The sequence below is a fragment of the Carassius auratus genome, chromosome 32, assembly GCF_003368295.1.
Source record: "Carassius auratus strain Wakin chromosome 32, ASM336829v1, whole genome shotgun sequence".
Classification (NCBI taxonomy): domain Eukaryota; kingdom Metazoa; phylum Chordata; class Actinopteri; order Cypriniformes; family Cyprinidae; genus Carassius; species Carassius auratus.
The window spans coordinates 29870332-29896022 of NC_039274.1; the positions used below are offsets into that span (position 1 = coordinate 29870332).

Consider the following 25691-nt stretch of genomic DNA (forward strand, 5'->3'; position numbering starts at 1 on the left):
TCAATATTAGAATAAGTAATGCATTGTTTTAACTTTAAAAAGTAAGTATTTGTGCTTGATTAAAATAAATTGTAGTTAATTAAGGTTTAATTACCTTTGGTTTTGTTAAGTTTGAAATTAAAGTTAATTAATTAAAATTTTATTTTTTACAGTGCACTGTTTGTACAACTATATTAACCAACATAACTGTTTTCAGCATTGATAAATAGCCATCATTTTAATTTATTATATTAAACATTAAATTCTTAACACAATCGGTTTAAAATGCTTTTAATTTTAAAATCTCAATTCATAAATCATCCTGTACTCATGAGGCATAGAGGAACAAATACATGCTTTATGTTTCTTACATCAACGTTGGATAAGTACTGAATTCACAGAGTTTGTTTCACTGTGCCTTGTTTTACTCACCCTTACCAAAAAGTAGTATACTTCAAGTTTATTTTACCTACTATACTTAAGTAAAGTTCAAGTATATTTTTAAGTATACTTTATGTAGCAAGTATAAATATATAAATGTTCTAGTAGTATACTTGTAAGTGTACTGTTTCAATACTCCTTGGGACTAAATTGGCCCACTTTCTAGTATATAAAAGTATAAGTTAAGTATAACAGTAGCAAACTTTGAGTACACTAATAGTTTACCTCTTATTGTACTGCAATTATACTATAATTATACTAAAAGTGAATGTACCTGTATAGGTATACTCATAGTTTACTAATGAAATACTTTGTACACTTTGAAGTATAATCTCAGTAATCTACTAGTTTAGTAGTTTTATACTGCAAGTACACTCATAAGTTTCCTTTAAGTTAAATTTATGTCCCTATTTATGTTTTAATTTGAATATATTTTGTTAGCCTATATGAATATCTGAACATACAAAACACCCAAAGAAAGAAAAGGGTATCTGCTTGTAAACAAAAACATTTTATTCAAGCTTCATGCATTATTTTTGTAAATACTTTAACGTGAGTAAGTTTCATTAAAAATAAAGAAATAAAATTTTAAACAAAAAAAGCTGGAAAAAAAAGACTATGAACTGGATTCAGAATGATAATCAAAACGTAGATGACGTCGATCAACATTGGAGAGCTTAATTTTAATTATTAGCTCTTCATCAGTTGACATTTTATTCTATAATGTTACAGTTTTGGTGCTGTTTCATGTCAGAGGATCGTGTCACATGTGTTAGTATCTGGTGTTTATTTTTCTTCTTCACTTGTTTTTTTTTTTTGTTTTTTGTTTTTTGTGTACAAGCGCCCTCTACCGTATAATAATGAAAACACAGATTCTAGGAGCAGAAGTATAGTTCAAATTTATTTAGACTTTTTGTAAGTAAAAGTCAAGTATACTTAAATCTCATTTAAAGTATATTCCTGAGAAGTACATAAAGCCCATTTCTGAGAAGTATATAAAAAGATAATTAAAAGCAAACTTTCCTATTTTTAGTGTACCAGTATACTATTAGCACACTTGAATAAACTCCTTTTTTTTCTTAAGGGCATACATAAATTACAAAAGTTCTTCAATTTTACAGTATCTTAAAACTATTTAATTTGTTGAACAAATAGTTCAAGCAAAGTTGACAACTAATTACTAATTACAACTTCAATCATCAAACAATGTAATCTTTCTTTATCGCTGGCATCTATTTCTTTTCTCCATCCTATAGATGTTATAATAGCTCTTTTTCCAAAAAGAGCTGCTCCCAGGATTTATGTGACAGCTTCACTTCCATGTCATGGCTCTCACAAAACTGCTTTAAATCTTTCCATAGAGTCTGATGCATAAAAATATGAACCCAAACCAAGCCTTGAATCTCACTTTTCACACTGTTCAGGTGAGTTGTTAGTGCCTTCTTTGCTAAAGAAGTATCCGTCCCAAACAGGTCGATAATAAAGCATAGAGAACCTCCGTTATACGGAATAGGATAGGGAGGTGTATGGAAGCTCATGAACAAGGGTTTCTTACCAGAACCATCTACAAACCATGTTAGGTTTCGCCTTGCCAAGATGTGAAGGTTACTTTCCATGAGTTTTAAGGGCTGACAGTCCTGGATGATAGCGCCCCCTGGAAGCTGAAGTCTGGATGGCAAATCTGAATCAAATAGAAAGGCCTTAAGAGCATCCAAGTTCTTAACTGGCACTAAAGGACAGCTGCCGTTGGTCTCCTCTGACACAACCAGTTTTTCCTTCAGATCCGAGACAAATCTATTAAAACCTTCAGAATCCCCCTGCAGAGAAAGAGCGGCCTGGATAGAAAGAGAAAATGGAGATAAATATTACTGTTAATATTAGTGGCATTAATAATAATAATTTGTTACATTTATATATTACTTTTCTGAGTACTCAAAGCACTTTTAAATGAAAGGGGGTGAATCTCCTCAACCAATGTGCAGCATCCACCTGGAGGATGCGACGGCAGCCTATTACTATTACTGGTATGGATCAAAGGGTAGTGAGAAGAAGTCAATAAAAAAGAATAAACATTAATGGATAACTTCTATCAAAAATAGCAATATAAAATAATAAGAGATACAAAATGTAGATTTCCAAAACATTTTTTTAAATGAATATTGATCTCTAAACTTTCTTTCGCAGCTTATTTAGAACAAATTAAAAGAAAAAAATGATGAAAGTATGATTGTCATGCACACTTTTCCATTTTATGCATTTAATACTTTGCAATGAGATTAGATTTGCTACATCCCAACAATGAAAAAGTTATTTATTTAGGACAGTGATCATAATACATTAAATAATGTTTATGTATAATACTCACTTTTCAAGTTTTAACTTACCCGTCTGGCTAAAAGTGTGAACTTGCGCAGTTTTTCAGGCCCTGGGTCATCTCTTCTGGTGAGGCGCTTGGTCTTCACATTAGGGTAGACCTTCTTTATATAGCCATCAACAAATCTCTGGATCACTCCAGCTATACTACAGCCCCTTTCCTTTGGGCACACTCTTAATCCCTCAATTATTACAGTTTCGCCTCCATCAACCACTAGGCCTGATTCAAGAGCCACCTAAAGGCACACAGGATAATTATTGCAAAATTATAAAACAATAGATCGGTTCAGAAGTAGAAAACTTTGAAATCGAACAGAAGTTCAGATGAGAATGAATAATACACGTTTTTGATTTAATGTGAACACACATAGAAAATTCAACATATGGAACAGAAACAACATTAGCCACCCTGGATTCAAATGCATGACCTCACAGGTTCAGAACCAGTGCCTTAATAGAGTGAGCCACATTAGTTGACACGCATTTGACTTTTGCATAGACTTGAACACTTTGTTGGCATCAGTGGAAGTGCATTAGCATGGTTTAAATCGTACTTATATGACCGCCATCAGTTCGTAGCAGTGAATGAAGATGTATCATATCGATCACAAGTGCAGTATGGAGTACCTCAAGGCTCAGTACTAGGGCTGCTACTCTTCACGCTTTATATGTTACCCTTGGGAGATATCATCAGGAAACATGGTGTTAGCTTTCACTGTTATGCTGATGATACGCAGCTCTATATTTCCTCGCAGCCTGGTGAAACACACCAATTTGAAAAACTAATGGAATGCATAGTGGATATAAAAAAGTGGATGACGAGTAATTTCTTACTGCTAAATTCAGAAAAAACAGAGGTGTTAATCATAGGGCCTAAAAACTCTGCTTGTAATAACCTAGAACACTGTCTAAGACTTGATGGTTGCTCTGTCAATTCTTCGTCATCAGTTAGGAACCTAGGTGTGCTACTTGATCGTAAAACATTTGGACATTTGTAAAACTGCATTTTTCCATCTCAAAAATAAATCAAAATTACGGCCTATGCTCTCAATGTCAAATGCAGAAATGTTAATCCATGCATTTATGACTTCAAGGTTAGACTATTGTAATGCTTTATTGGGTGGTTGTTCTGCACGCTTGGTAAACAAACTACAGCTAGTCCAAATTGCAGCAGCAAGAGTTCTTACTAGAACCAGGAAGTATGACCATATTAGCCCGGTCCTGTCCACACTGCACTGGCTCCCTATCAAACATCGTATAGATTTTAAAATATTGCTTATTACTTATAAAGCCCTAAATGGTTTAGCACCTCAGTATTTGAATGAGCTCCTTTTACATTATACTCCTCTACGTCCGCTACGTTCTCAAAACTCGAATATCAAAATCAACTGCGGGCGGCAGATCCTTTTCCTATTTGGCGCCTAAACTCTGGAATAACCTACCTAACATTGTTCGGGAGGCAGACACACTCTTGCAGTTTAAATCTAGATTAAAGACCCATCTCTTTAACCTGGCATACACATAACATACTAATATGCTTTTAATATCCAAATCCGTTAAAGGATTTTTAGGCTGCATTAATTAGGTAAACCGGAACCGGAAACACTTCACATAACACCGTACTTTCTACATCATTAGAAGAATGGCATCTACGCTAATATTTGTCTGTTTCTCTCTTGTTCCGAGGTCACCGTGGCCACCAGATCCAGTCTGTGTCCAGATCAGAGGGTCACTGCAGTCACCCGGATCCAGTACGTATCCAGACCAGATGGTGGATCAGCACCTAGAAAGGACCTCTACTGCCCTGAAAGACAGCGGAGACCAGGACAACTAGAGCCCCAGATTCAGATCCCCTGTAAAGACCTTGTCTCAGAGGAGCACCAGGACAAGACCACAGGAAACAGATGATTCTTCTGCACAATCTGACTTTGCTGCAGCCTGGAATTGAACTACTGGTTTTCGTCTGGTCAGAGGAGAACTGACCCCCAACTGAGCCTGGTTTCTCCCAAGGTTTTTTTCTCCATTCTGTCACCGATGGAGTTTCGGTTCCTTGCCGCTGTCGCCTCTGGCTTGCTTAGTTGGGGTCACTTCATCTACAGCGATATCATTGACTTGATTGCAAATAAAAACAGACACTATTTCAACTGAACAGAGATGACATAACTGAATTCAATGACGAACTGCCTTTAACTATCATTTTTGCATTATTGAGACACTGTTTTCCAAATGAATGTTGTTCAGTGCTTTGACGCAATGTATTTTGTTTAAAGCACTATATAAATAAAGGTGATTGATTGATTGATTGATTTGACATGCCACAGAAGAAAAGTTAAAGTGTGAGAATGAGCTCTCAAAAGCCTGAATTAGCATTTAAACCAGATTAGAATGCTGAGCTAAAAATTCTAATGTTGTTTAGGGTTAACCAAACACCTAAAGAGTCTCAGAGTGAATAGAAACGTGTTAGCATGCTAACCATCTAGCATGCTAAGCTAACTAGCATAAATCAACTAGCACAGGCACGGTCAACTTCCGAGAGGTACATCACAGGAATGGGAGTGAATATCAAAAATCTGTTCAGTCATTTCTATCCGGCTCGGTCTGAAGATCATCTGATCAAATTTTGAACAAAACTGAACAAGATTTGTGGGAGAAGTAGCAAAAAAACTGTTTTATATTCAATTCAATATAGCAGACAGACACCATGTTGGAAAATTACAACATCGGATTCGACATAACACACGGAACAAAATTACATAAAAATAACAAAAATGTATAAATTACTTCAAAAGTTATAAGGGGTAATGCAATAATCGTTATATCTCTTGAACACTAGGTGGCGCTGTCTCCAAACCTCCGAGGTACCTCAGGGGACTTGGTGTTCATGATCCCTACTGATTTTTGTGCAGATATGTCCAGTGGTTCAAAAGATATTGCAATTTATGACAAATTTCAAAATTTGTTAGCAAACATTTGCATGTTTGACTGGAGTGATTAACTCATAACCCAAACTATGGTACAAAAAGTATGAAGATCTTAAAGCAGAGATACACACTTATACCTGGATATAAGCATTGAAAGTCTAACTAATACAAATATTGTAACTAGGCTACTACAATAGTGAAACATACAAACAATACATACATATACTAAATACATTTGTAACTGATTAATTATAGTCTAAATAAATAAAATGTGTGTGTGTGTGTGTGTGTGTGTGTGTGCTCTTGTTTTTGTGACATATCAGGACACAACTCTGTATAATGACATGGGTATGACACAAGTATTTCAAGGAGAGGGTGACTTATGAGGACATAACCCATGTCCCCATTTAAAAAAAAAAAAAGCTTATAAATCGTACAGAATTAGTTTTTTTGCGAAAGTAAAAATGCACAAAGTTTCCTGTGAGGGTTAGGGTTAGGTGTAGGGTTGGTGTATAGGGCCATAGATGATACAGTTTGTACAGTATAAAAAACATTATGCCTATGGGATGTCCCCAATTTTCACAAAAGCAAACATGTGTGAATGTGTGTGTGTGTGTGTGTGTGTGTGTGTGTGAGAGAGAGAGAGAGAGAGAGAGAGAGTCTATGGGGCCAGATTCTGTAATTTATATGCAAATATCAAAAGGCTAAAAGAATCCCTACAACATAAAGCCCAAACGATCGTACATGATCCTAAGCAGATGCTACACATCTTTGAGATTATTAGTATAGTATATTAAAATACTATTTATGATTTTACTGTTAACAATAAGAGAAAAAAGTGGTCTGCTTTTAATATTCAGTATGATCATTACAAAATCCAATGTGCTAAAGTGCCCCTAGTAGCTTAATGGTACTTTAGGGCAGCCAGTAGAAGTTCACTAGTGGTCAACAGTACAAAATAATACTAATGAAATGATAGTAACAAACAATTACAATGGTGCTGGTCTTATTTGACCACCCTAGACTGTGAGTATATGAAGAGCGAAATTGTCCAGTGGTATAAATGTCAGATACTGCATTCAAGTATATGGGCCATGAGCCAATCAACTGTGCACCGCAGAAAACACATGCATTGATGTGGTTCATTTTAGCCACAAGTTAAAATGTTCCCTTTATTAACAATGGCCAGTCTTGCAGTTCTCAGAGACACATCATACATTTTTTTACCAATTAACTTTTTCTTATCATAAGAGTTACTGAATTGAGTAGCCCATTAAAGGGGTCATATGATGCCGTGAAAAAGAACATTATTTGGTGTAATGAAATATGCAGTTTAAATTTCAAAAATCACATTTTTCACATACTGTACATTATTGTAATTTTTTTTGTTAATTTCTTAAACATCCTATTTTGAGTTTGATAATATAATATGTCTACTTGCTAAAATCAAGACAGTGCTGAAAAATAAAATGTAACACAATCTTGCCGTTAAACAAGGAAAATATTCACTCATAGCTTCTGGCTGAGGTTAAAACTACAATTAGAAAACTCATAAAATCTATCAAACATTTTTACTCTTGTATCTCTTACCAGCTTCCTTCCTCTCCGTGCTATAATAACCACTCTTCCTGGCTCAGTCATCCAGGAGTGATAACGATGAGGAAGGTAATCGTTGCCACTATATATGTCTTGTGAGATGGCCATCACATCATCGTAATCCTCGGATTTGGCCAGAAAGAAGGTCAGTCCATCAGTTTCACCCACACATTGTGAATCCATTGTTACTTCTGCACAGGTTACCTGGGGATTGTAAATACAGGTCCCTTTCAGTCAGTCACTCTCGACGTCACTTCTAGAGTTGTTCCGATTCCGATACTAGTATCGGAAATATCACCGATACCACAACAAATTCTGGCATCGGCATCGGCGAGTACATGAACCGATCTGATCCGATTTGATACTGATCCGATATCATTTTCAAGACCTTGTTCTGACCGCTAGCACTTGCCTAACCACTGCACGGTTCTTCTTCGCTGCTCAGAATGCATTGCAAACAAAGGAAGTTGTGCTGTGTTGCCACAAGCAACCCCTGTTTAGAGCAGTGAAGAAGAAATGAAAACGCGTTAGCAGCACTGATCTATATATGACTGGATCGCTCATCGCTTTCTAAACTGCCAACAGACAGTGAAGCCACTTCTATATTATAGATCAGTGGTTAGCAGTATGTCCGCTGTTTAGCAGTATTTCAGACTGGACCAACCAGACAGTAAAACGGCGACTAGGGATGCCTCAAGTACTGGCACTTTACTACCAAGTCGGTGCTGAAAATGTAAAAAATGTGATGATACCAGCGTCTCTGTAGTACCGGTAGTAAATTACCAACTCCAGAGTACCTGCAGCTGCGTTCAGTTGCTTCCGTGTTAGTTTATTTAAATATTACTCCTGCAAATTCTACATCTCTGTGGGTGACGGGCGCAGATGCGTGGGAGCTCACTCTTTTGTAGTCTCTGCCTTGTGTAACTATATGAGGACATGAATGCATAAACCGTCACTTCATGAGAATTGACCATTTCATTTGAGAAAATGGTCATATCATAAACAGACACTAAAAGATCTTCATGTCAACCCATCAAAATAAATGTTCAGTTTAGTGATAATAATACGTCTCTATTAATAATAATAATATTTTTTTTTTACAAATTGTTTTGTTGTAAAGAGATTATCTGACTAATATATCATTTTTTATATTCCTAGACTCATTTGTTGCAGTTTTTTTATACAGTTATATTGTAAGCTAAAATACCTTTTTTAGTTTGCAGTGTTAGATTTTTGGCTGCATTTGAAGTTTTTTTTCGCTTAAGAAAATAAATAATATTACTGTCAAATTCATGTCAAATAATAAAAATATTGTAATAAAAGTCTGAAGCACACCATAAAATAATTCTAGCAATTTACACAGGGCTAGTAGTATATACAGCTGTATACACAGGTACACACCCAGGTATTGGATCAGTATTCGGTATTGGCCAATACCCTGGGATATCGCTTTGATAGACCAATCTACTTTGAGTGTAAATTAATCAAGCCGCTGATCACAGCGTGAATATTACAAGGCAGCAGGTGCAATGCATACCAGCTTTTCACCTCGAAGCCTGTCTGCTCAGCTGTGTCTACGGTGAACGTCTCGGGTTACGACTGTAACCCTTGTTCCCGGGAAGGGGAACGAGAACTGTGTCAAACGACACTTTGGGGGAAGCCCCTCAGCATAGCGCCTCTGAAGTATGAATGAAACTGAGCCAATCTATAATCTATATGGAAGCTATAAAAAGGACGCCGGCACACAACAGAGATAGCTTTTGTGATTAAGCAATGGCTCCCAGGCAGGGGAGGTGTGGCGACGAGACGCAGTTCTCGTTCCCCTTCTCGGGGAACAAGGGTTACAGTCGTAACCCGAGACGTTCCCCTTCGAGGGAACATCGAACTGCGTCGAACGACACTTTGGGGGACGAGTACCCACTATGCCACAATGAGCCCTGCCTGTCCTAGTGTGAAGCTGCACACAGGCACACTTAGGACGAGAGCACAAGGGTGCCCGGTGTCGATGAAATGTCCAGGCTGTAAAATCTAATGAAAGTGTGAGGGGTGGCCCATCCTGCTGCATCGCAGACCTCCTGGATGGGGGCCCCTAAGAGGAGGGCTCTAGAGGACGCCATGCCTCTAGTTGAATGAGCCCTCACAGCCAGAGGTGAAGGCAATTTGCCACCTGGTAGGCCATAGATATAGCTTGGACAATCCAGTTGCTAATGGTCTGTTTGGAAGCAGGAAGCCCCTTCTTGGGCGACCCGAAACAGACTAACAACTGGTCTGACGTCTGCCATGAGGAGGACCTCTGGATATATATCTTCAAAGCTCTGACAGGGCAGAGCAAGTGAAGTCTCTCCTCATCCGCCGTCACGTGAGGTGGAGGATGAAAAGCCTGCAGAACCGTAGGCCGTGCCACATTAGACAGCACCTTGGGCAAATAGCCTGGCCTAGGAAGTAGGATGGCTTTGATGTCGCCTGGAGCAAACTCCAGGCACCCATCAGATATAGAGAGCGCCTGGAGATCTCCTACCCTCCTCAGAGAAGTAATGGCCAACAAGAAAGCCACCTTAAGGGAAAGGTTCTTGGCATCAGCCAACTCCAGCGGTTCGAAGGGGGCCTCAACCAACCCTCCGAGAACCACCGCCAGGTCCCAAGTGGGAACCCTGGTACGAGCCGCAGGTCTCATCCTCCAAGCCCCACGGAGGAAACGTACGACCAACGGCTGTCTCCCCAGAGGCAAATCACTCAGAGGAGCGTGGAAAGCCGAAATGGCAGCCACGTACACCTTGAGAGTGGACGTGGTAAGACCAGCTGAGAAGCGGTCTTGGAGGAACTCCAGCACTGAAGCCACTGGGCAGTTAACTGGGTCCACCTCACGCTCTCTGCACCAAATGGTGACAACATTCCATTTTAGGCCGCACAATTTCCTCGTGGAGGGAACCCTAGAGCTGAGTATGGTCTCCACTACTCCTGCTGACAGGCCGGCCTCTCGGTACTGTGCCCCCTCAGGGGCCAGACCCACAGTTTCCATAGTTTGGGTCGAGGGTGAAGAATTGAGCCCTCTGCCTGGGTCAGCAGGTCCCTCCTGATGGGAAGCTCCCACGGAGGGCCGTCCAAAAGTAATACTCTGAGAACCATACTCGGGCCGGCCACAATGGGGCTACCAATAATAAACTGATGCCGTTGCGACGAACCCTCTCAAGAACTCCCGGGAGAAGAGCGATCGGGGGAAAGGCATACAGACGCAGCCTCGGCCACGTCTGTACCATGGCATCCAACCCCAGTGGGGCTGGATGTGTGAGGGATAACCACAGTGGACAGTGAGTCGTCTCTCGAGACGCGAATAAATCCACTTCCACTGGGCCGAACCTCTGACATATGGACTCCACCACCTCGGGGTGGAGTCTCCACTCCCCGGCCTCAGCCCCTGCCTCGACAGGATGTCTGCTCCCTGATTCTGATACCCTGGGATGTATGTTGCTCTGAGATACAACAATTTCCCTTGGGACCACAATAGGATCTGATGCGCCAGTCTGCATAGAGGGCGAGACCTCAGACCCCCTTGATGGTTTATGTAGGCCACCACAGACATATTGTCTGTACTGTCCGGCCCCAGGCTTTCATGATGAATCCGTGAGAACCATGGAAGGCTGCGGTACTTGTATGTGTATAGTCCACGTTATATCGTTAGAGTGTGTGTTTCCCCGGCAGACGTCTGCCTTCCCATGAGGGTTTCAATCACCTCAAATTTCTCCATATACACCTAAACGTATGCTATATGTGTATTTGCTCCTGAAAACTCCTTAGGGAAGGATTGGGTTTCCGCAACATTCCTTTTCCAAGCAGAACGGGCAAGTTTTCCCAGTGTTATCCGATCTCACCCAGTGAGGTAGTGCTTTGGCTATGGTGAGTGGAACTACTTGTTCCGAGCCCTGGCCTACACCTAATAGGGGTGCAGGGGGCTCGCACAGGGAACTGGAAAGGGCAGCACCCATGACGCTTTGCTAGGGATCCCAATTTCGTCGGTCACCGACATGACAGAGAGTGACCGACTGAAAGGGAAAGTCTCGTTTAAGTATAGTAACCCTCGTTCCCTGAAGGAGGGAATGGAGATGTCACGTCACGACGTACCTGAATGCAATAATTGCATGCCAATGTGCATTGGCTCGTTTAGTTTACACTCGAAATAGGTTGGTCTATCGAAGCTATATCCCAATTTCGATGGTCACCGATGTGACGTCTCCATTCCCTCCTTCAGGGAATGGAGGTTACCATACGTAACAGAGAGATTTCTTTGTATATAGTTCCAATAAATAAATAAAAAATGATTAAAACAACTTTATATTATATATAAAAACATAAAATATTAAACATTTACATTTAATAATTAAGCAGACGCTTTTATCCAAAGCGACTTAGAAATTAGAATTTCAATAAGACCAACAAGAGAACTACAACAGTATACAAGTGCCATGACAAGTCTCAGTTAGTCTAGCACAGAACCCAAAGCAAGTTTTTTTTTTTTTTTCAAGAAGAGGATAGACAAGAAAAGGTAAGTTCTAGTATTAGTTGGTCAAGTGCTGGCAAAGAAGATGATTTTTAGAATTTTTTTTAACATGAGTAAAGACTTGAGATTGGGAGGTCATTCCACCAGCTGAGCACAATCCAGGAAAAGGTTCATGAAAGTGATTTTTGAACCTCTTTGGGATGGCACTACAAGGCGTCGTTCACTCGATCAGAACGCAAGCTTCTGGAGGGCACATCATTTTGAACTAGTAAATAACAGGTAAATAAGTACTTTCACTGGCTATGGCCTTACTATTTAACAGACCGAAACTGGAGAGTCCCGCGATAGGCAAACGAGAGAACAAATGCCATTTCAGAACATATTTACCATAGTAAAAAAAACAGTAAATGAAACAAAGTTTCCTAGTAACGACAACTGAAGAACAACAAGAAAACCAAGGCAAAACACTTACATACTGCTGTCCTTTTCTGTTTCTCGACTGTTTCTTCTAACAAACATGGCTTTGGCAACCTTACTATTTAACAGACCGAAACTGGAGAGTCCCGAGATACAAGTACAACCGGCTGCAGCCTGCAGATTGAGACGAGGCTGCACGTGTCACTCCGCCCCATGCCTACTCTGATTGGTTCGATCATCTTTCGATCATCAAGGAAAGTCGCAATACCACGACTTAGGTGCCCTTGAGCAACCCCCTTGCCCATTGTGCAACCCCCAACTGCTCCCCGGGTGCCACAGCATAAATGGCTCCCTACTGCTCCGGGTGTGTGTTCATGGTTTGTGTGTGTTCACTGATGTGTGTGTGCACTTTGGATGGGTTAAATGCAGAACACAAATTCTGAGTATGGGTCACCATACTTGGCTGAATGTCACTTAACTTTAACTTTTTTTTTTTCATAGACATGCATGATAGAACGTGTGCGTAGGTGGTGTAGAACGGAGTATATTGTTTAAAAATGCTGTGCAGTTTTGCAAAGCCTTTATTATAATGCACAGTTGTTTATTGTAAACTTGATTCACTATATCGGTTTTATTAAATCACGAGATGTTAACTGCTGCAAATTTTATCTTCTGGATCACTCAAATTCACAAATGAATGATTGGAACATTCTAAAGCACTGAACGTGAAAGTACATGGCTTAATGCATTAAAAAAGTGTTTAAAAAAAGACCAAGCTCAGTAAACATACTATTAATAAAGCCATCTGGGTAACACTTTACAATAACAGTACATGAATCATCATGTACTAATACCTGAATTAATAATTACTTGACTATGAACTAATGATGAGTTAAGAAATGTATTAATCAAGAGCTAATGAAGAACTAACTTAACTATGACATGAGTCAAATAAAATACTGCATGAATAACACTACCTTAATTATATGTTAGTTCCTGCATAATAGTTAATGTATTAATTAACACTTTGAGATAAACTACTGTAAACTACACATTCTAGAAGCAAGATGTATGAAAATGACACAATTTATACATTTGCCACCAGCTCTGTCACAAACATCAGTGAAAGACAATGGATTTATTGCAATATTTACGTTTAACCTAACTCATCCAACGCACAATGATGCATTCATAATTAAAAATGACTTTATCATTCGGTTTTGAGTGATTCCACTGCTGTCCTACAATAACATTAAGCAGACGCAATTTTCCAAATTAAAATCAGTTAGCATAGAGATGCTGATTATCACTTTTGTTACGTTATGGATTGGTTTACTGTCTTTATATCAGACGTTTGTCTGGCTCTTCTTTTGGGCCACTATCGCCACTTCAAATGATCAACTTTCCTCTTACCGTTCAGTTCCTTCTCAATCCAAATGCAGCCACAGGACCTCTGCTCTTCAACTTATTTACAAACCACAGAAAAGGACCAAATACCTGACTTAGATGAGCTGAATATGTATAGAACATGTGTAATTGATAACTTGTTAAAGATGTGCCCCACCAAGACAAATCATGACATAATGATACATCAACAAGTCATGAATTCATGTGACTTTATAAGTAATAAATGATGAGTTAGTAATAACGTGAAATAATCTTATTTTGCACCAGAATATCCAAGATGATACAATAATACATAATGACCAGCACTTAAAAAAAAAAAAGAAAATCACAGAAATGAAAAGGGTAAAACACACCCTTTATTTAACAAAGCTTTTAAATATCAGTGCACCTTAAATCAAGAGGCATAAGTTGTGTATTACTTGTATGTTACTTTACAAAAAACTCAACATAAAATTTGAAGAGGTTACATACCAATGTTAAAATAAAATCAGGATTTAAAATGGTGTTTGAAGAAATGTTTACTAACCAACGGTAACATTAGAAACTTTTTTTGATGTTTTGCATTAACATACATTTTTTTTTAACAATATTAAAGGGATACCACACCCAAAAATGAAAATTGTCATTTACTCGCACTCAAGTAGTTCCAAACCTGTAGGAGTTTCTTTCCCCTTCTGTACACAAAGGAAACTATTTGGAAGAATGTTTGCAACCAAGCAGATCTCGTCCCCCATTTACGATCATAGTTTTATTTTCCTTCTTCGGCAGTAAGTGTTGCCCAAGATCTGCTTGGTTGCAAACATTCTTCCAAATAGTTTCCTTTGTTTGATACAACATGAAGGTGAGTAAATTAATAATGATAATTATTTTGGTTTGTGCTATTGCTTTAAGGAAAGACTAAAAAAACAAAATGTGGTTATGATAAACTTAACTCTCTTGTAAAAAAGGTTGTATCGCTTTCCGTTAAGATCATTTGTATGTGCTTTATTAAACAGAGTTATTCAAATGAGGATAAACCATGATCATCGCATATGCATACTGATATATAAAAAAAAATTATATATCCTGTCTAACATTCAGATTTTAAACTTGAATAAAACTGCTACAATAAAAATAACCAGATAGGTTAGCAGATTACCTTTAAGGTACACAATGTTGCACTTTTTTTGTAAAAATAAATAAATAAATAAAAATAAATAAATTTACCTACTGTATTAAATCAGCAACTACATCATGAATCCATCTTCCAAACCATGTTTTTTGTCTTATCACTACGGTACATTTATCACTAAAGTTGTTTATGTTCTGACTACTATAAACAGAGCAGGGTGCCAACCTCTGAGGAGCCCAGTACCTGCGTGACTCGTCACTGACAAACACAGAACTATCTCTGGTTACAATGTTATTCTGCGAGATGCATGCAGTTTTATGAACTGCTAGAGCACCAAAAGTGACATGATGTACCTTTAAATATCCATAGATATCACGTTCAGTACATATTGCCATCATGCTTGCCTACAAAACCTTGCATGGTTCAGCACCAAAATACCTGTCTGAACTTTTATTGGTCTACACCCCTAGACAAAATCTTCACTCTTTTGATTCAGGCTTTTTTTAAATATATATTGTTGCTTAAACGTTTTACGTTCTGTGGGTGATCAGGCTGTTTCTTCTGTGGCTCAAAAACTAATTCTCTTCCCACTGAGATCAGTCATGTGGACTCTTGGTGTTTTTAAATCTTCACTTAAAACTTATTTTTTCAGGCTAGCATACAAGTGAATATTGCGTTTTTTTTTTTTTTTAATACATCTTTTTCTCTTAAATTTGTTTTGATGTTTCTATTTTGTCAAGATATTATTTGTATGTTTGTCTTTAGATGCAACCTTTAAAGGTGCAATATAAAGTTTATTAACACTTTCTCCAAAAAGCAGATGTGATGAGATATTCTTTAAGCCTTGACAATTTTCACTTCTGGATGAACTATACCTTTTAATTCTTTTGATAGAATAAACATACCTCTCCTAAAATCAACCTTCAGTTTCTTGGATTTCTTTTTGTTTTTTCGCTTTTTATCTTTTTTCTTCCTCTTTTCTCTTGGTTCAGATTCTGAGGAGTCTGAAGATTCTTCACTGGACTCATTCTCCTGTGATGCAGCAGTGGTGGATGAAGATGCAGTCAGTGGCAGTCTAGGCGAGATAACTGCTTCATGCCTCAGAAGTGCTATGACAAAGAACAAATAAAAAAGGTGTAGAACAAAACCACAGGTAAAGATTTTTTTTTTAAAACCACAGTTAATTTAGAGATTTTTAATGTCTCAAATGCAAAAAAAGAGGGATGACCTTATCAATAACCTTTAGCAACCAGTCTTTGATAGGGCATTTGTTACTCTAATGTCACAATGATTACAGTTTGGCATTGGGGAATAGGGGCTTTCGCACTGCAGGAACTGGGAATGACCCTACTTAAGTGTAGGGTCTAACCCAGCACAACAGGAACTACCAGTGACATAAGTGTAAGCTGATTGGCTGAACTAACTACGAACATGGAAAACAGTGATAGATGGACTTCTCAACCTTGGCCTCAGGATAAAATCCAACGCATGATTATCTATTTCTGCTCAGCTAGCAACACTGGACATCAAACACACGGTAAAACGCATACTTTTTCATATACTGACTACTTTATTTGTATAAGAGTTCGATCTAATAACATATTAGACAGGACTGTTAAACTGATTGTAAACTAATGAAGAGAATGGGAGTGGCGTGTGCTCAGGCTGTGGCTTTCGTAGTGCTGTCAAGTGTCACAACAATTACGGCTTGGGTCACTTTAGATAATGACTTCACATTACGTAATCGTTAACAACTCATAAACTAACATGAATTCATGACTTGTTGATGTATCATTATGTCGTGACTTTACTTGGGAGGGCACATTATTACTAACTCATCATTTATTACTTATAAAGTCACATGAATTCATGACTTGTTGATGTATCATTATGTCATGATTTGTCTTGGTGGGGCACATCTTTAACAAGTTATCAATTACACATGTTCTATACATATTCAGCTCATCTAAGTCAGGTATTTGGTCCTTTTCTGTGGTTTGTAAATAAGTTGAAGAGCAGAGGTCCTGTGGCTGCATTTGGATTGAGAAGGAACTGAACGGTAAGAGGAAAGTTGATAATTTGAAGTGGCGATAGTGGCCCAAAAGAAGAGCCAGACAAACGTCTGATATAAAGACAGTAAACCAATCCATAACGTAACAAAAGTGATAATCAGCATCTCTATGCTAACTGATTTTAATTTGGAAAATTGCGTCTGCTTAATGTTATTGTAGGACAGCAGTGGAATCACTCAAAACCGAATGATAAAGTCATTTTTAATTATGAATGCATCATTGTGCATTGGATGAGTTAGGTTAAACGTAAATATTGCAATAAATCCATTGTCTTTCACTGATGTTTGTGACAGAGCTGGTGGCAAATGTATAAATTGTGTCATTTTCATACATCTTGCTTCTAGAACGTGTGGTTTACAGTAGTTTATCTCAAAGTGTTAATTAATACATTAACTATTATGTAGGAACTAACATATAATTAAGGTAGTGTTATTCATGCAGTATTTCATTTGACTCATGTCATAGTTAGGTTAGTTCTTCATTAGCTCTTGATTTATAAATGTCTTAACTCATCATTAGTTCATACTCAAGTAATTATTAATTCAGGTATTAGTACATGATGATTCATGTACTGTTATTGTAAAGTGTTACCGCAATCTATTCACAGACAAGCAGATATGAGCCGTGCCTTATTCATGACAGATAACTATATTTAACAATAATTGGCTTGTCATGCTATATAAATTAAAACAATACTGATACATCATTTTCATTTCCTTTCTCATACTCTGATGATATGAAATAATCTAATTTTCAAAAATTATTTAATTCATAATTCACTCTTCTATCTGAAGACCTGATCCTCCCACTGTGGATAAATCAACCAAATTAATTTATTAAATGTAGTGGGTTGTTCGTCTGTTAGCCTAAAGATTAGCTCAATTTAACCAAACAATCATTTCAGGGACATGGCGAGTTACAGCCTAATGTTTTTATTATTATTTTTTTTTCTATGCATTATAATGAAGGCTTTGTAAAACTGCACAACGTTTTTATCTTTTTAAACAACATAGTCCATCCTCCACCAACTACACACACACACTTTTCATATGAAAGATGATCAAACCAATCAGAGTAGGTATGGGGCAGGGCGACACGTGAGAGATACAAAATGCAGATTACCAAAACATTTTTTATGAATATTCCAAGTCTAAACTTTCTTTTGCAGCTTATGTAGAACATATAAAATTGGTTAACAAATTAGGTATCATGACCCAACAATGAAAAAGTTATTTATTTAGGACAGTGGTCATAATACATTAAATAACGTTAATGTATAGAACTCACTTTTCAAGTTTTAATTTACCCGGTCTGGGAATTTGCCCAGTTTTTGGGGCCCTGGGTTATCTCATCTGGTGAGGCGCTTGGTCTTCACATTAGGGTAGACCTTCTTTTTATAGAGTCAGTAGATCTCGGGATCACTCCAGCTATACCACAGCCCCTTTCCTTTGGGCACACTCTTAATCCCTCAATTATTACAGTTTCACCTCCATCAACCACCAGACCTGACTCCAGAGCCACCTAAAGGCTCACAGGATAATTATTGCAAAATGGTTAACCACTGGCATGTTTATGATTGGGATAGAACATTGAAATAATATGACAACAAATACCAGTATGCAACATCAAGCAGCATAACACTGTTTTTGTACTGGAAGCTGTAGAAGTAACGGACTAAAAACATTACCTCATATATCAAATCATGAGGAATCAATTGTCCTTCATCTTTGAGATTAATTGTATAGTATATTAAAATACTATTTATGAAGTACTGTTAGTTAACAATAAGAGTAAAAGTGGTCTGCTTTTCTTAATATTCAATATGCTAGTTACAAAAGCATAAATTAAATTTAATTTAAAAATCTCTAAAACATGCAATGTACATACAAGCAGGCGAGTCCAGAATTAGAACGCAACGTGTTTTAAATATTAGGTGTTATATTTTTATTATTAATAAGGTGTGTCCTCCAATGTCATGGTTTTAATAGGATACATTAAGCCACATTAAGCGTTTGTGAAACAGTTTGCGGCACACCCCTGCGCTAGTGCTACAGCCCATAGCCCAAATTGTAAAAAAAATGATTGTTTAGATTTTTATTCAAATTATAATTTCTTAAGTCTCAATTTAGTGAACTGAAAAAGGAGAGGAAATAGCAATTATGAATTTATGAAGTGACTGAAAAAAATATTTAAAAAATTAATGTTTGGTTTCATTTTTTTCATTTTTGCATTTGCACCATATGATCTGCAAATTAAATTGTGAAGCGTTACATGGACCAAATCTATCAAACATTTTTACTCTTGTATCTCTTACCAGCTTCCTTCCTCTCCGTGCTATAATAACCACTCTTCCTGGCTCAGTCATCCAGGAGTGATAACGATGAGGAAGGTAATCTTTCCACTATATATGTCTTGTGAGATGGCCATCACGTCATCGTAATCCTCTGGTTTGGCCAGAAAGAAGGTCAGTCCATCAATTTCACCCACACATTGTGAATCCATTGTTACTTCTGCACAGGTTACCTGGGGATTGTAAAACACTGTTGTGTGTGTGTGTGTGTGTCAATTAAAAAAAAATAAAAAAAATAAAATATAAAAAAAATATAAGAATACATAATAATGTTAAAATGTTTCATTCATTTAAATGATTAAATATTGCAAACAAAAGCAGATGCAATCTACTTGGCCTATGTAGTAACAATTTATGAGACAATTTAATGATATTACTGTGGATAACATTATCTATCAAAAAAACTAATGTGATTACAGGCTGCATGTCAGTATACTAAGAAGATACAAAGTGGTCTTGCTATTATCATGTGGTCTGGTCACATTAAAGGGTTAGTTCACCCAAATATAAAAATTATGTCATTAATAACTCACCCTCATGTCGTTCCAAACCCGTGAGACCACCGTTCATGTTCGGAACACAGTTTAAGATATTTTAGATTTAGTTCAAGAGCTCTCAGTCCCTCCATTGAAAATATATGTACGGTATACTGTCCATGTCCAGAAAGGTAAGAAAAACATCATCAAAGTAGTCCATGTGACATCAGAGGGTCAGTTAGAATTTGTTGAAGCATTGAAAATACATTTTGGTCCAAAAATAGAAAAACCTATGACTTTATTCAGCATTGTCTTCTCTTTCGGGTCTGTTGTGAGCGCGTTCACTGCAGTTAAGTGAGATCCAGTTCACAAATGAATCACTCAATGTAACTGGATCTTCTTGAACCAGTTCACCAAATCGAACTGAATCGTTTGAAATGATTCGCTTCTTCATTTAGCATTAATCCACAAATGACTTAAGCTGTTCACTTTTTTAATGTGGCTGACACTTACTCTGAGTTAAAACAAACCAATATCCCAAAGTCAATCTTTCATTCTATATCTGGCTCTGCTCAATGTGTTCATCTGCAGTTCTCTCTTCACAGCAGTTCAGTCAGTGTACTGTTTGAGTAAATGAATTACTCTGGGATATTGGTTATTGAGTGTTACGGGTTTGTAATGAGTGTGATTCATCAATTACATAATTTTAATATTTGGGTGAACTAACCCTTTAACTACTTATAATTGACTGCTAAAATGCAACTACTACAGTCATTCTTTCAAACACACAATAGAGTCTGGGATCATGACGTCAGCAATGCAATGCATCCTGGGACTTTAGGACACAGACGCTGCTGTATGTATTGTATTGTATTGCTAATAGACTGTTTTGTTTACTCTCTACAGCTAAAAAATAAGTTACAATGGTAAAACCTTGTTGTGTAATTAAATGCCATACTCGTACTCATGACCGGCATGGAAAAATAATTTGAATGGAGTGCGATTTTTCAGCTTTCCCCATGGAAAACCGCACCTTGATCTCAGGTCTCCGAGTTAACAAAGCGGCGTCACATAGCTTTGTTAGCAGCAGTAAGAAGGAAAAGAAGGAGTGTCTCTTTGGTCTGATATATACACACGTATGTATGTGCATTTATATATATATATAAATATACAGAAATGTACGTTATATAAACAACTTTTTTTTGGATGTGATTAATCGATTTGACAGACTTACATTAAATGTTACCTATGCATGAACCACATCTCCTGCATTATCAGTGTTATGCATATTGCATACCACCTGTTACAGTAATAAACAGCAAAATTGATCAATTCTGTATCTCTTTATTTGTGCATCATAACGCACTTAGGTTAATTTGTACAGTTTACAATAACGCATATTAAAAAGTAAAGGGGCTGTGTAACTCGCTCGTTGACGCGGAAAATGTGTAGGTTCTGCACCCATCCATTTGTAAATTGCAGGTGAGACTCAAAAGATTTATCATTTTTAAACTGATCAGAGGTGTACGCTCTGACACTACAAACAAGGTTAGAAAACACATTGGGGAAGGTTACGAGCGGCAGCTCTTTAAGATCATCCGACCACTCTTTGTGTTCGTGCAGATTGAGTTCGTTGATTGTCTTGATTTTTTTCTAAATACCACATCTTTGCTTCCTTGTTGAGTTTTTCTTTATATGTAATCTTACACTTGATCTGTATGTCATGTCATGTCACTTTCACTTTTACTGATAAGCGTGTCCTCAAAAATGGCCGCGACTACCCAGAATGCAATGCGCAGTGACGTAGTTTCCCAAGCTCTATATAAGCAAAGCATAGCTAAAATAAATAACTTTTTTAAAACTAAAACCAGAAGATTGTTCTGTTTGAGTCTGCAGGACTTACTGCGTGAGGTAACTTAACTTAAAGCTGCAGTAGGTTTTGACGCTCTAGTGGTTAATAAACAGAACTGCTTGCGTCTTGTGGAACTTAAGAACATCGTAGCCGGAGCTACTTCTCTCTGTTTATGTCTATGAAGAATCTCTAAGGTACTGGGTTACTCCGCCACGGTACCCCCGAAGCAATCTAAAATAGTCCGAATATAAACACTTATTATAGGTGCACCCTAGTGATTCAGGACAAGCTAAAAACACGGTTTGGAAAATTGATTCATGGTGTACTCGCTTATTATATACATTTTTCTACATTTTGAACACAAACAAAGTTACGGACCGCAGCTATGATTGGTTGTTTCTTAACAGGGGCGATAGATTTCTGCAAATGGCAATAGAACCACTGGGAGGAGCCAGAGGAGCTTGATTTTTTCACAGATTATCTGTCTCATATTCTACTGTCAGGACATAATGACAGGTTTAACAAATATGTAAAAAAATATATTTTTACAAAGTTACCTACTGCAGCTTTAACTGCATCCACAGTTGTGTGATTTTGACACGGTCAGGATGTGACAAGTTTCCATCTCGGGAGAACGTGGACTTTAAACTCGTGCAGGCTTGTAATACTGTTCCACATGTCCAGCCTTTAAACAGATTTAACATCTTTCTTTTGGCTAGCTAACAAGTAAAGTGGCAACTTTAATGTCAGTAATTATTCAAATATACTAGAGGGCACATGGATCTATTCATGTTTCGAGAACATAAAAAAATTTAAAAAATAAAAAAATAAACACACTTGCCTTCTATGAAATACGACACGAAGCCATTAACAAGGAGGCTTCCTTCTCAAAAACAGTATCGTAGCTCCACCAAGCGGTGGAAGGCGACATTGCAGTTTTGTTTGCAAACAGTGAGGACTTTCAGTTTATAATCCCACACTTCTGGCCTTTTACCCCACAGAATCGACAATCGCGACTTGAATAAATTTATAAAGTCCGAACTAGGATATATAAACTTGCATTTGCAATAAAAAAAGTCAGAATTGTGAGATATAATAGGTAAATATTATGTAAAATGTTATAAGTTTAAATGGTATTTCATGCAGGTATTTCAACTTGGCTAATACAATATGCCCCCTATATGAATTTTATATATACTCATTGTTTAAATATTTTGCTTTAAAATAGCAGTTTCATATGTCCTTTTAAATGTCTGCGTTAAGCTTCAAATGGCATCTTTGGCGACAGTATTTCCATGCCGATTCTGACATCAAAAGGCATAACAATGCATTTTTTTATTAATAGTCCATTGATTTTACCCGTTTTCTTCCACTTGCTCCCGGTGTTTTTCCGCCACTTTGCGCATGCAGCTGCAAGTGATCTAACTGTGACGTATACTCGATGAAGAAAAAGCATGTAAAAACAGTTTATGCTAGCTAGATAACGGAAGTGAATATCATTTTCTTGTCTCATGCAATAGCTAAATATCGCTGAACATAAACGGTAAGATAACAGATTCACAGAAAGAAAAAAAAAATTGTTTAGTGTTATTTCATTCTCTCTTTCTCTTTGCCAAATTTGATAATGAAACGATTGAATATAGCTACCGTGCATAAAATGCATCAATTTATTTAAGCAAAACCTCATTTACTTTTAGATAATCACGATTTAATGAACAAGGAAATACTTGGAAATTATAATAAAAGCTAATAATAATAATTTATTCATAAAAAACTTTTATACAGCGCTTTACACTGGGGAGGAGGGAATCCTCATCCATCACCAGTGTGCAGCATCCACCTGGACGATGAATTGACAATATTCATAAAATAAACTTATTCTATTTCAACACATAGAAGTTATTCAAAATTATTTGAGATTTGGCCTTGAAAGATTCATGACAAAAGACTTGAGACTAGCATGTCTGTTAGATTTTCACATAAAAAGTTTATTTATAAGTTTATTCAGTGTTGCAAACATTTATCTTAACTTGAAAACGATTGAAATACGAATGCATTTCTTTTAATATTAATAATTCACTCTTTTCTTTACATAAAGTATTGCAATCTGCTTTAAGCTATTTTACATTACACAAAAATGACAAGATTCCTCTCAGGCGTGCTGGAAGGTATAAACTATTGAAATGCACTCATTCTGTTGTAACTGGCCTCAAAGGGCTGCCCTCCACATTTAGCATTTATAAGGGACTCTGTCCTAACATTTGTTAAACATGTCCTTGATCAGTCATGGTACCTTGTGTGCATGATTTGGGTTGGCCTTGGTAAGATTTCCACAGCCGGCCATAGAAAAGGTCTTTTTTGATCTTGGCATAAAGTTTTGAGGGGTCAAAGCCATCTGGAGAACTTTGAGAAGTTGGTACATCAACTGATTCTTCAGCAAATGTCTAAAATTAGGGATTTACATTTCAGGATTATTATAAAATATGCAATATAAACTATATATATATATATATATATATATATATATATATATATATATATATATATATATATATATATATAACAATGGTTTTATTATTGTTATTAAAATGTTAAAACAATTTCTACTGTCTGTTTCATAATGTTGCCGCAAACAAAGGTCATGCGAATTGATACTGTTGCACTCAAACTTTAACCACAACCACACACATTCTTTAGAAAATAACAGGAAACTGATACCTTAAATGCAATCAAATGCCATATTAAAGCGTATTTGAGATTGAAAGGAAATGTCACAGTTAAAAATGCACTATACCACACTTCTAACACTTTTACATTGCAGCTTCCATTTCAGCTGTTACTGATGTTGATGCTCTTTGTAAATAGTCACACATAGCATTCATAATTATAGAATGGTGTGGAATGAACCCTTCAAATTTGGATGGAAAGTCTTACCTCAGCCGGTACGTCTGCCAAGTATGTTCCTATTTCAAAGGACTTCCTCCTGCAAGGTCAAATTTCCCATGATTTTTCTCTTAGATTGTTTTGTAAATAAGTTTTAAAGTGTTTAATATACAGGTTTTTCCTTTGTTTTGGTCTTAAGTCTATAAGTATAGAAATATCTTGTTTTGTGTAAATATATGTAAGATGTGACCTCTACCTTCTACAGCTGTTTTTTCTGCATAAGTAGAATAGGATGGTCAGGATAAAAAGGGAAAGAATGGTTCCCATGATCATTGCACCCAAACGTCCAAATATTCCCAGCATTGGTTCTGGTTCGACATATGTAAAATCTAAAATGAAATACAAAAAAAAAATCAAGAATCTCAAAGGAACGGCAAGGTATAGGACTACATGTGTAAGTTTTACCTTTTATCATAGGCTTGTTGATACTGACATCTTTCTTACTGATATCAGTGCACTGCTCAAGTTTACCCGAAGGAAATGTAATGAACGCACAACAGATTTGCACACTCTCATTTGATGCTACTTTAATGAGAAGGGATGATGATGGATGAGGAGTCTGTTTGTTCTGGATCTTCACTTTAGGTTTATACTTTTGCATTATGTAAATTCCAAAATGTGGGTGATACATGCCCAATTTGGTGCGATTCGGGCCTCTTAGCATCTCCCAATTGATTTGTGTCATATTTTCATCCCCTGAGAGGAAACAAGTAATGTTCTGGCCATATCCATCTCGACTGTGACTGATAGATACACCACTCTTTGATTTGCCTGTTAAAAAACACAAATGAAATAATTCACAGAGATATTACAAGGATCCCTGAGACATAATCCAAAAAATTTAAATTTTGAATGCTTAGTAGAAAATAGAGTCTTGTTACTGACAAAAAAAAAAATGTATCAGTATATCTTTGTGAATATAAACTTGTTATTAACTGAAAATAATAAGGTACTGACTTCTTTAAACATCTGAAGTCATTATGAAACCTTTTGTTTTATATTTAGTCTCAGAGGTTGCCGCTATTTACTGCCCTCAAAGATGCTTTAGAGAGAGCAGTTTCTGACGCATGTTGAAACTACAGTTTAGTACAAGCTGTATTTAAGCACAAAAATTTAACACGCTATACAGTTGAAGAATGGTGAAGAAAATTTTCACAAACAAAAAAAACAGTAAAATTACAAAGAAACAGTAAGTAATTGCACTGGAGCTAAATAAAAAAATACAAAACTGAAATAGTATTTTCTTGTAAAATATGCT

General features: G+C 36.9%; 1 protein-coding gene across 2 annotated transcripts; it reads right to left on the minus strand.

Annotated features, from left to right (window-relative positions):
• Window positions 1-1468: 1468 nt before the first annotated feature.
• On the minus strand, window positions 1469-12429 carry LOC113052063 (histidine N-acetyltransferase-like). 2 transcript variants are annotated; one of them, XM_026216344.1, is made up of 4 exons: window positions 12278-12429; window positions 7305-7514; window positions 2805-3029; window positions 1469-2255 (listed from the first exon to the last, which is right to left on the minus strand). In XM_026216344.1, the coding sequence occupies exons 2-4, from the start codon at window positions 7491-7493 to the stop codon at window positions 1680-1682; spliced, it is 990 nt and encodes a 329-aa protein (XP_026072129.1). In that variant the 5' UTR covers window positions 7494-7514; window positions 12278-12429; the 3' UTR covers window positions 1469-1679. The 2 variants fall into 2 exon arrangements, with proteins under 2 accessions (XP_026072129.1, XP_026072128.1); XM_026216343.1 differs by lacking the exon at window positions 12278-12429 and having other exon boundaries at window positions 7305-7594.
• Between the last annotated feature and the right edge of the window lie 13262 nt (window positions 12430-25691).